The 13199-nt window shown below is 33.9% G+C and overlaps 1 protein-coding gene across 4 annotated transcripts; it reads left to right on the plus strand.

Moving 5' to 3' along the window:
• The first annotated feature begins 859 nt into the window (after positions 1-859).
• Positions 860-7006, plus strand: LOC144556687 (uncharacterized). 4 transcript variants are annotated; one of them, XM_078305077.1, is made up of 8 exons: positions 860-1324; positions 1401-1545; positions 1833-1942; positions 2692-2923; positions 3235-4542; positions 4834-5292; positions 5577-5659; positions 6371-7006. In XM_078305077.1, exons 1-8 carry the CDS (start codon positions 1028-1030, stop codon positions 6542-6544), a joined length of 2808 nt encoding a protein of 935 aa, XP_078161203.1. In that variant the 5' UTR covers positions 860-1027; the 3' UTR covers positions 6545-7006. The 4 variants fall into 4 exon arrangements, with proteins under 4 accessions (XP_078161203.1, XP_078161204.1, XP_078161201.1 ...); XM_078305078.1 differs by having other exon boundaries at positions 4834-5286; XM_078305075.1 differs by having other exon boundaries at positions 3235-5292.
• The last annotated feature ends 6193 nt before the right edge of the window (positions 7007-13199 follow it).

A 13199-nucleotide genomic window follows, 5' to 3' on the forward strand; every position in this document is an offset into this window, starting at 1 on the left:
ACAAAATCACTATTTCTGAACCGTTCAAAAACAATAATTTTTTACCTATCTATAAGAAAAGTATTTTTTTTCCAAAAATTATAAAATTTTACCTAATCAACAATTTCGGTTTTGAAAACAAAAATATAAAATGAGAATATTGAAACCCTCCTAAAAAAAAAGTTAAGAAAATGATAGACAATTTTAATACAAGCAGATTTTAACAATAATTCGAAGTTTTAAGGGTATATCCGAAATAGGAGACGCTATCTTATCTGACAATATAATTTATATGTGGCTGGATCAGAAATAAAGTTCGTGTACCGGTCGTCTGACATTCTTCAACCCGACTCGTTACATTTTACGCTGGATTACACGTAACAGACAATTTAATCTCCATTGGGAATATCAACTCCAAATAAAATAATAATTAATGAATAAACCCCGGCGTGCTGCCGAATACGTATCCTCTGCATGAACTCAAAAGGGAATCTTTTGAGCTAATAAATTTCAACCGTCTGATTTTAAGCGAAACCAACCCAACTGTCTGATTTTATCACAGGATCTCTTTAATATTAGTGCGGATCTAGTCTGCTCTTTTTTAAAGCAAATTGGACGGTTCAGATTTATTAACTCAAAAGTTTCATTATTGAGTTAATGCAGAGGATACGAACTCGCGTGTTGCGTGCATCCTCTGAGATATCTTAACTTTTACGTGACCGACGTGTCCGGTGTCTATTCGGGGTAGCGCAGGGGCCCAGTATTTTTCGAGCTTCGAGATTCGTGTAGAACGTATTTGAACGGTTCATATTTTCCAAAAAGTCACGCAAAATATGAGATATTTTAGAGGATGCAAATTTTTTTTTCTAAGAAGAGAATATTAGTTTTTACATATTATTTGTTGTTTAGTAAAGAGTCCGACGAAACCAAACAAAGGTATATAATACGCGGGAGACTTCATTAATTCAACCCCAAAAGAACAGCAGAGAGACACAATCAGACAAGGCACGACCAAATTTCAAAGAAGAAGCTCTCACAATCAGCAAAAATGGCGGACGATCGAATACCAGAACAAGTAGAAGAGAGAGAAGGGGACGATGAAGAAGAAGAAGAACAAGAGGATGAGGATGACTGTACAAGTAGCGATAGAGGGGAAGAGGAGGAGGAGAGTAGTGGTTATTTCTCACGCATGCTTCATAAGAAGATAGGAGGAGGAGACGATCTGGAGGTGCGAATCGAGGTGATCGACAAGGAAGAAGAATCGCTTGAATCGAGGATGGTTATTCGCGAAAGAACTGCTGAACAAGTGAATCGGAGCATGATTTTTCTCTCTGTAAACCTTGAGGTCACCCCCATCCTCCTGATTGTGATGTTTCAATTCAATTTTAACTTTGATTCTGACGAAATAGTTAAATTTGTAGTTTGTGGCGGGAATTTATGCATATCTGAGGATTCGATCCAGGAATTTGAGCTGGAAAGGGAGAGCTATTCGGATCTTACCTATGTTTCTTGTACCTGCCTTAGCTTCCTTTTTCTATTCACTCTTCTCTCGCTTCACAAGCATGCGTAATTCTTCTAACTTCTATTTTCTGTTTCATTTGTACTTCTTCTTTGTTATACTATTTCTGTATTAGGTAATTAACACTGGTCTACAAGTTGACGGGAAATTACTCTCAAAATTCCCAATTTTAGACTTAATATTGGTTTTACATTTAACCCCAGTGTAGCCAGAAAGTCATATTGGTAGGTGATTAAATGGAACCTAATTTTGGAGGCTGGATCCTCATTTTTGCTATTGAAAAAATAATCATATAGTGCACAAATCTAATAATGGAGATGCGATTCATTTGCAGTGAATCTTAGAGACAGCAGATTGCTGGAAAGGCTTAGAAAGGAGCGCGAAGCAAAGATACAAGAGCTGAAGGAGAGGGCTAAGTACTACATGGCTAAACGACATATTCAGGTTTTTAATTTTTCTTGTATAATAGATAACTGCTAATCACCAGCACACTTTGTTAGGCACTGCTACCATCTAGGGTTTTCATTTTAGTTGTACTTAGGGTTTACAGCCAACTATACTTGATATTGTTGCTTCCAATTTCTTGTTGAGTACCGGTACCTTACCCTGGTATGTCTTGAACCACCAGATTTGGCTATTGTGATTTAGTTTTGTTCTTATATGCCCCTTTAACATATTAAGATACACGTGATTTTATTGGTAGAATTATTTATTATTAGTAAATTAATAAAACTGTTACTTACTTTAATTAGATGCACCATGATTCTATTTTTATTGATATCATGAATCATGCCATGTTGGGAATCACATTCCAAATTAATCCCCATTTTCTTCCCTTTATATAATCCATTATTTATCGCCTAAATGGATTATATTCAAGAGAGTATTAATAATATACATCAAGCAAAAAAACTAATTAGATGTTAATACATCATCATTCAGAACGGATGGTATTGTTGCTAATTGCCAATTTTCACGTGGTTGTTTATGCTGTCCCGTTATTTTTTGTTCTAATTGTCGATTTAATTCTTTGTTTTTTTGCTTTTTATCAACTCTTAGTTGAGCCTGTACATGAAAAATTCCTGCTTTAAAAAGATCCTCATCGTACCTTGCTGGTATTGCTAGGTAAATGTGCTAATCAGGTCTGCTCCTAGCTGTTTATTTTCTTAACACAAATTCTCTTTAATAAACAGAAGGGCCATGGTGAGAGTTCTTCAACGGCATCTTCTTTGGGATCAAATCTTCCGGAAACGTCTAATACCAGAGATAAAACTGTAAATTATAATTTATTACGGGGTAAAAGCAGACAACTTCATCCGGATACAAGCACAGATCTTGATGCATGCAAATCAACTGTCAATGATGAAAATGGCAAAAAGAAACTGAGGAGCTTGATTATATGTAGCAATTGCCGTATGCATAATGGTAAGTATTACACTATCACTGCTATGTAAGTATTATTCATATCTCACAGAGAATTAGATTTGAAGAATACTGTTTAATTGGATTATTTTAAAGTTACCTTTTTAATGTACTGATGTTAGGATGCTTCAGTCAGAATTGGTTTTAAGAAAACTGTTTAATTGGATTATTTTAAAGTTACCTTTTTAATGTACTGATGTTAGGATGCTTCAGTCAGAATTCAGAATTGGTTTTCTGTGTGTTTATGTGTGCTAGAAAAGTCCTGCTCTTTTACAATACCAACTTCATAATATGTTTTATACTATGGTTATCAGGATTTGCCGGGAGAGATGAGCTACAGTTTATATCATATAAATGTCCACACTGCAATGCGTTAAATGGACCGAATAAAGAGCAAAAGGGTAGTGACTCAGCTTCTACATCTGGCGAGGGTGCCCCCCAATCTCAGCCTTATAATCCATTCTCCATGCAAGAAATGCCTAGAGGTATTTTCATAGAGGAAATTACTCCAAACCACGAAACAACTGATCCAGAGATGGACCATCCAATTATGATAATAAGAGAATCACCTTCTTTAGGTGGCGGGGAAGAATTACCAAGTGCCTTTACACCAGTTACTCTCCGGAAATTGCCAAGCGGTCTATCCATAGAAGAAATGACTTTAAACGAAGAAAGAACTGCTGCCGAAATGGAACCTCCAGTGCTGATTATACCAGAATCACCAGCTGCAGTAACCTCACTCATGGTTCCAGAAATGGCAAGAGGTCTTTCCATAGAAGAAATAAGTCCCAATGACCAGCAAATAGAGGATCATGACGTGATTACCCCAGTTGTGTTTGTACAAGAGCCTTCTTTGGCAAGTGGCCAAGTAGAATTACTGAGTAGCCAGAATTCAGGTACTGTAACTCCAGTTACAGTTCCAGAAATGCCAAGTGGTCTTTCCATAGTAGAAATGACCCCAAACCAAGAAACGACAGATCCAGAGATGGAACCTCCGGTGATGATCATACGAGAATCACCTTCAGCAGGAGCTCCAGTCATGGGAGATTCTTCTTTCATAACTCCCCTTATGGTTCAAGAAATGGGAAGCGGTCTTTCCATAGAAGAAGTAAGCTCTAACCACCAATTTATAGATGATCGTGAAATGAACCCTCCAGTTATGTTTGTACAATATTCTCCTTCCTTAGGTAGTCAAGAATTGTCAATGAGTATCCCTGATCCTGCTGCAGCAACTTCAGTTACAGTCCCTGAAATGTCAGGTTTTTCCATAGAAGAATTAAGCCCAAACCAGAAAGGAAATGAGGATAATCAAACGGACCCTCCAGTGATGATTGTACAAGAATCACCTTCTGTAGGTGGGCCATCTACTGTAACTCCACTTGAGGTTCCAGAACCACTGGCTGATACCATAAATCCTGATGGCAGTGTCAGATCTCCAAATGACTCCGTCAGCTGGAGCACACCTGGGTCAAGTACAATTACAGGATCTTCTGGTAGATTTCAAGATTTAACTGAAATTGGTCAAGAGGAAATATATGATAATGATGTGCCAGGCAGTTCAGATAATGAGAGTCTTGATGCCGATGGCCCCCATGGCTCAGTTAATGCAACTGGAGTTACAGGTAAAGAGTCATTGACCGCATCACACTTACAAAGTGAAAATGAATCTGGTATAGATTACAGTACTGGTGGTAATTATGAAAGTGATTCCAGTAGTTGGAGATCGGCTGGTTCTGATTCAGTTGCAAGAAATACAGTTACAGTTTCAGAGATACACCCAGGGATGGGTGAGAATTTACAAGGCGAATCACAACAGATGGATGTACATGAGATGAATGTAACACACCCAGATACAGATTTCAACTCATCATATTCAGAGAGTGAAATTGATTCTGACTATGGATCACTTGCAGATGTCAATGAGGAAGAAGCAACTCAAGATCTGGAAACTAGAGATACAGCTGGAGGTGTAGCTGCAGGAAGTTCAGCTACAGATCCGGAGCAAAACTCAAGAAATGCAGAAGAACAAAACGAGCTTTTCTCATCTGTGTATGATGACAGCATGGACACAGATAATGATTTTATGGGAAGCTCAGCTGTAAATGGGGATGAGGAGCAGTGGTCGAATTGGCAACGATCTGAGCCTGTGACGACAACTGGTACACACCCACTTGAGGAAACTCAGCTTATAGATGAAGAGATGCCTCCCACTGAAGCGAGGGATGCAGTGGAAGAATTGGAAGAAATGCAGCAAGAGGATTACACAGGTCATGATGACCCAAACCCTGTTGGCTCGCTTGCGTATGATCGGGATAAGGGATCTGCACCACAAATTTCAAGAAAAGGAGTTGGTGGCATGAAAGCAGGTGAAGGTTATTCCTTGCAAATTTCTTAGTTAATTCAATATGTGTATGTCATGTGTGGCACTGATATTCTTAATAGTTCTTTAGGTTTAAATACCTTGTGATAATTTTATAAGGAGATGCATATATTATCCTAGGAAGAAATCATGGTTTGGTTAAAAAGGCCTTTTGCATGCTGAGATTATGTATATACATTTTTAAATGTTTGAACATTTTCCTGATCTTATACAAACTAGGGCTGTGTGAAATTAACCATACTTATTTCTTTCATATTATATGTTATATTTGTGCAGATAATGTAATACAGGACAAGAAGAGACGAGAAGATGAAAGAGTTGAGGAAATACCAGACAAGGAGGGTAGCGTGAAAAAACAGGTAAATGATGAACATGTCGTTTTTTGGAGCAATTTTAGCGTACCCCTGAAGAAACTCAAAATATGATCAGAATTATACCCAGACTACCCTCAATTGCTGCTTCTTGCTCCAAATACTGTCAGATATAGCAGGGTACTTTTATTTTTAAAATAATAGAGAATAGAAATGTATGGGGTATATTTTCTCTCTTGTACCGCTGCTGTTTTGTATTTGCAACTGGTACCTATCTAATTGCCTCATACAGAATTCTCATACTGTCAAGCTGGATTTGTGTCAGATTTTTTTGCAAATAAATGAAAAAAGGACAAATGGTTCTCTTATTGGTACAGGACCAATCACTTGTAGAGGATATATGGCAAAGTATCTACCTGGAGGGTTTATGGCTTACCTAGAAATATTACTTCTCAAATTTCAACCTACATGTCTGACCTACCAAAATCCAACTTGGCCAGGATTTATTGAATGACAATGTCTAAAAAACCCAAACAAGTCGATCCCTGTATCTGGCTGAGCCCGTTATTATGTCTATAACCAAAAGCTGACATGAGCCAAATCCAAAAACTCTCAACCAAAATTTACATAGAAATAATTTGAACCAATCCAAAACCAGACAAAAAATTAGTGCTGTTCACAAAGGGGACTCTAAATCTTGCTTAAACCAGTGCTGAATTACTAACAGGCAAATACAAATTTCTACATGTCTCTTTATAGGGAATAAAACCCGAACCAGTTGCTAAGGCTTCGGCAGCTCCTCTATTTATTGATCCAGGTTTGGATCCTCAATCCATACCTTTTACGGGGATTGTTACTAGTCCTACTCCGCAGTGGGGGCCCATTGCAGACTTTGAACCGCCACGGGCAGTGGGTCTTAGGCATAGAAAGTGATCGTGGAAATGAAAATGGGTTCCAATGAAACAGACCCATTATTACCAGGTCATGCAGATCCAGCTTTGAGTTGTGCATATTTTATTTTGTTTGCATTTTGCTCTAGGCTTTGAGCTTCGAAGTTTGGACTAGAGTGAAACCACAGTATAAAAAAGAAAAAGAAATAAAGTATAAGATAAGAAAAGAGATGTGTTGGCTGATTCTGTTTGATCACAAGATTTTGTTACTTTTTTTTTAACTTTTGCGGGATACGTGTGTTAGTGTGTTTTTTTTTTTTTAACACTTGTCTTATAGTTCATAGTTCCTTGATGTTGTGATCTGTAAGTATTTTAAGGCAATAGCAAGGAATGGTAAATATTTTGATACTTTTTGTAAGATGGTTCGGCGACTACAACTACTAGATTTTACAGGGACTAGCGATGTATTTCTTGGTTTTGAGATTTCATAAGTTGAAAATTTGTTTGTTGGCTTGTCTTTTTTTTCTTCTTCCTCATTTTGGGTTAAATTGTCAGTAATTGGAACTTTTAATGGTCTTATGTGTGCTTGTGCAGTTGTTTTCAATCAATTGAAAATTTCTTTTTCTTTCATGGCAAAGCTAGAACTACTTGCTAGAAAGGTAGAACACTGAATAGTTTGATGATTATAACCACGGTGCTAGCTGTTAAGAAGTTGTTAAATATTTGTAATATCAAATTTAAAAATTCCATGAATGTGGTTTATGTTTACTCTAGGAAAGAAAAACAATGCAGAGTTTCATGTTAAATTTGAAGCGATCAGATCTCAACCTTTCAAAAGATTATACAAAATTTAGAATTTAAAGTTATTATTTTGATCTTCAGATTTGACAAAAAATAAAAAGTATTTAGTAAATAAGATGATAAGGTGAATTCGTATGGTTTTGACTTATCATTGCTATTCAATCCATTTCAATAAGGTCTCATTCGGTATTTGATTTTCAGATGTTGTTTAAAGGTTTCTAATTTAATTTAGTGACTACCTCTTACGCATTGACATAGTCATCCTACTAATCAAGAGATCCGGCTAAGGCTTGTCTTAATAGATGTAAGGAGTTCTGTGATTAGCCCAAATATTTCAGACTTCACTTAATTAGGTTTTTCGCCCCACCTTTTGATTTTATTGGGTGTCTACGTGGTGAGACATGACAATGCAATATTCATCTGCGAATGCTGAGACTTTCATGTATACTTTTGTTAGTTCAACTAACGGTATCTCGGGTTAATGTTTCCACCACTAATCTAATATTTTTATTCTCCTTATCCTAACTCGGTTAGCTTAATTGTTTCTAACTTCCAGATGTGGCTATCACCATGGCAGACTAAGTCTAACAAACGAAATAAAGTAAGAATGAATATAAAGCGCAAAAACAATCAAACAAGCAAAAGCAATTACAAATACCAAATAAAATTACATTAAAACTTAATAGGTAACAAGGTTACTGTCAAGTCTTAAGACTCAAAATTTAGCCAAAAAATGACATGATTACAACAAAGAGATAAGAGAAAGATACAAACATACATAGCATAGAAGATGATAACCTCCTACTTGATCTATATGCATTCCAATATATTAATTAGCAAATAAACCTAAGATTTCTAAAGATTTCATTTATGTACAACTGATTTCCAATATAACATTAGCATCCCGTTAGTTCATCGATATCCGGATTGCTTTGATTCTTCCTCCAATTGAAATAAAATAGCCCCAAATTATGTTTCTTACAATAAAACATAAAGAATACTGTAGTGACTAATTTCTCATGCTAAATAAACATAAAAATAATATATTTGAATAAAATTTAAGCCAAAATTCTATGTAATTTGTGATAAGTAATTTTACAATAAAGTAATTTTGATGTACAGAACAAAAATATTATTTCATTTAGGACACCAGAAATGATAATTCAAGACATGATAAGTAATTATCTATGACATATATAAATAATTAAGTGATCATATAAAACACTACAACTAATTATTTTAATTATATCCAAAAATAACAAAAGATGATTCGAGACATTACAACTGATTGTTCAGAAATTGACAATTAATTATCTGAAACAATTAATAACATTTGTGTGACAATTAATTATCTGAAATATTTTCTTCTTTTCTATGAGATCAAAATTTACCTCTTTCTTAGTAATTTTTAAAAAAAAAAAAAAAAATCTTGGCAGAGGCTGCCACTCTTTCTCAGTAATTATTGCAACTACCCCCCACCCCCCTGAATTCACATCCTCTCCAATACCTGATAAGGGAATGTTTTATAATTACTAGATCTCAACTGTTCTTTTTAACTTGACACAAATCTCAAAGCCCAATAATACTGTCCCCTATGGTGATCTGAATCCCAAACCGGTTGAGATTTAATCTCAAACCGTAAAGTGAGGGTAATCCTCTGCAATAATTGAGAGGATACGAACTCCCCCCCTAATCAATGAGGTTGACATTATGCACGAAGATGCCAAAGATGGAGATGGCGGAGACGTATTGGATGTAGATGTAGAGACAGAATTAGAAAATTTAAAATGGAATGCTGAAAAATCTTTTATAAGGAGGCTAAAAGATATTAATACATATAAAATTTACAAAATATAACAAATTTAATTACATATTTCAAATTGATAAGAGAGACTTAGCACCGTTTTCACAACATTGCCTTCCGCCACTCTATAGATGGTAACAAGTACACTTGGTAGGGAGGGGTTCCAAGAAATTTCAAGAAATTGCAATTTGAATAAGAATAAAAATGTATTGATTTATTTTAGTTTAAGATCTTTTTTGACGGTTGTGAAAATACAATTTGACAGTCAAAATGCAATGTTGATTGAATTGTAACAGTTATTTTAAAATTTCCAACTCATTAATTGATTTTTTTATTGTAATTGTCTGAATGAACCTAGATATATATTCATCTAAATCAAAATGAACAATCACTATCATAAACTTTTATATCTAATGTTTAAATTGGCTTAAAATGATTCTCCAAATTAACCAAAATGATTGTGTGTATCTTTACTTTTTAAATGAAAAAAAGGTCAAACAACCGATAATAGCTATATATATATATATATATAATTACCTTTGACGTAACAACCGATAATAAATTAATAAGCACATGAGTTTGGTCTCATATCTTCTTCTTGATTTTTTATTTTATTTTTTTTGTTAGAAAGGTCAGATACCACCTTACAATTACTTGTAGGCTGATACATGAACTTGATTTGTCAACCCGTTGGTTTAGGATTTGGGTCAATAATTGCCAGCTCTAACAAGGTTGTACATATATATATATATATATATATATATATATATATATATATATATATATAAATTCTAATTCTGGAAGGCTAATTAGAGATAACTTAGATTTTATAAGACAACATGATATGATAATAAAAAATGTTGGGAAGAGGGAAGCCAAAACAGGAATAGAAATTGATTGCTTCATTTCTTGCAAACAGCTTAGTTGTACATTACTAAATTTTACTAATTAAGTCAACTGATATATATTATTATTCTCTTGACACCATTGTCATATTTTGCTCCAGCTGTCAGCCTGTCATGCAAATCCCCTAAGAAATCCATTCTATTCATAAAATAGGGTTTTACCTTCAAGGCTTCAACCACCCAATATATCATTCGGATATCTTGTGGCACTTGGTCTTGTTTACTTCTGTGTAATTCAAAGTTCTTTTTGTTACTAAGCATAGTGACAAATGAATTATTTGGTTCGGTTCGGCAAGGTCAAAAATTTGTGATTCGGGTATAATTCGGGAATGAGTCAGTACAATAAGTAAGCCAAAAAAAAAAAATCCCCAATGAAATCCCAGCAAAAAAAAATGACGTTTTTTTGCGTTTTTCTCACGAATAATACGTGACTTGTGTTTTATTCGCGTATAAAACGTATTATACTTTTTTTTGTGTTTTATTCGGAGTTTAGTTCGGAAATATAAAAAAAATGAATTAAACGCGAATAAATTGCGAGTCTTGTTACTATGTTACTAAGAACGAAGAACCCATAATTATTTTTTCTTTAAATTTTCCCATGTTAAATATTTTCTTCTTCTTTCCAAACTTTTAATGAGTGCATTTTGTTGATCTAAAATTGATGAAAGAATTCGTAGCTCATTACTCGATCAAAATTAGTTTGGAAAAAACTTCTAGGTTCGTTCAATTCTGATCGACATATTATGAATGAGTTCAAACTTGACTAAGCTCGGCTCATTTTAACTTGATTTGTTTCTCACTTGTTGCAAGAAGAAGATGGAGTTTGTTTTTATGATCCTTTTGTTATTTTTCTTTGTACCAATCATAATATTATAAAGCTTATTAAAAAAAATTTTTTTTTTTACCAACTTGTGTTACTAATATGCAACTCAAAATATAAATAATTTAAAATCTATAGTTTGTATGTGACTTATAGCATGAAGAAGATGTTAATGAACTGTCTCGACTAAAGTCAAGCTTAGCTCGATTTGGCATGAATCAAATTAAACTTGACCTAACTCGGCTCAGCTCAGCTTGTTTACAATCCTATTTTGATCAAGGGCTAATACTTGGAGTTAGGCTATTCAAAATACCTTATTCCATGTTTGATTGAATTAGAATAGCTAGAATAGTGAATATAAATTGTCTTATTAAAATAAGCTATTCCTAAGAGTTCTGAAATTTGACTATTATAATAAAACAAACAATAGCTATTCTAGCTATTTTTGTTTTGCAACCAAACATAATCTTATAGGTTCATCTCACAACATAGAGCGCCGCATTGTTAACGCCGTATTAGATCTAAACTATACCTTGTACATCCTAGTTTGACTTGCTATAAAATTTCCCATTCCACCAATAAAAACTCCAATGGCAAAGTCAACATCTTGATGTAATTTTACAATTTTGAAATGGAAAGTGCTAGACGCACACTTCAAGTATATCCATGAACATTTTCGAATTTTTTTATAAACAATAATTAAAAAAACAATTTTTATGAAACCAACATAATAATTTTTTTTCTACAAAAACTATAAGAACGGAAATGCCATTTCGGTCCCGAATTTTTTTTTTTTTTGGACCGAAATGACAATTCGGTCCCAAAAAAAGAGACCGAAATGACATTTCGGTTTTTATGATTTCTGTAAAAAAAAAAGTAATCATGTTGGTTTCACACAAATCTTTTTTCTAATTATGGTTTATAAAAAAAAATTCAACATTTTCAGTTAGGATAATTCATTAAAAAAAATACTCATAAGTAGCTAAATGTTAAATTAGATTAATTAATTATTGTAGACCAGCAAACTTATTAATAATATATGAACTTAAAATTTATAACTTTTGAGAATCAACATTTGGTCTTATAATAAAAACAATGTCATCTGTGTAAGAGGTTGTAAGTTCAAAATTCAGATATAAATTTTTAGTAAATATTAGAAATAATTGGATGGTTTGATCCTCAACTTTACTCAAAATAATTGAGTGGCTTGACCGTAAATTTAGAGATAATGTATATTTACAAATTCTTAATATATGTTAGTCAAATGTCATATTTGTTAAACTAAAAAGATAGAAAAAAAAATTGATTCTGACAGATTTGACAAGTAGCAGACCCAAATTATCTTTTTTTTTTTTTTTTTTTTTAACACAACTCAACTATTTAGAAATAATGTTTAGTAAGCATGTGAGAGGCTCGTACATACAAAGATCACTTTTTTAATTGTCAAAGATATTCTCTCCAACGTGAAATCTTACCCAAAAGCACAAAGTATAATGTACCGTTTGGTCTAATCTCTGTTTTTTTAATTGAAATTCCTTCATCTCAATAGGGAAGTAAATGATGGTCATGATACAGCCTTTTGGATCGATAGATGGCATGGAGACTGTGTCCTTTATTGTCTTTACCCTAATCTTTTTAAAATTGTTGTTAATCCTACAATCACCGTTTCTGATGCTTTCTCTAATTCTTCTATATCTTTACAATTCAATAGGCAATTAACTGGCTCTGCACTTTCTGAATGGCATGATATGCAAATTTCTATTCATTTTCATAGAATACCAAATATCCCTGATCGTCTCACATGGAGATGGACATCTTCAGGAATTTTTACTGTTCATTCCCTCTACTCATGGTTGGAATTTGGGGGGTTTTCAAATACCCAATTTACCACAATTTGGAAGTCTAAAAATACCCCTTAAAATCAAAATTTTCTTATGGTTACTTAGAAATGATGGTATCCTTACTAAATCTAACTTAGCTAAACGAGGCTGGCAAGGTGACTTGACTTGCCCCTTCTGTGGTTCTTTTGAAACAACCGACCACCTATTTGTTACATGTCTTTTTATCACTGCCATTTGGTCGTTGATTGCTCAACACAATGGGTTTTCAATTTGATTGCACTGTTTTAGAGGATCTTTGATATTTAGATGCATGTATACCCCTAAAAGATACCCTTTTAATTGAATTAATTAGGGCAGCTACCCTTTGGGTAATATGGTTAGCAAGAAATAAGTTATGCTTTACTGATTCTTCCATTCCCTCACTAACCAGCATAGGAGCCTCTATTATTTCACTTACTTCTTATTGGTGCAAAGTAAAAAATGACGATACTTTTTTTAAACTAACCTTGATTTTGCCTATGGATGTC

This window comes from Carex rostrata, chromosome 7, assembly GCF_964058835.1.
Source record: "Carex rostrata chromosome 7, lpCarRost1.2, whole genome shotgun sequence".
Lineage (NCBI taxonomy): Eukaryota > Viridiplantae > Streptophyta > Magnoliopsida > Poales > Cyperaceae > Carex > Carex rostrata.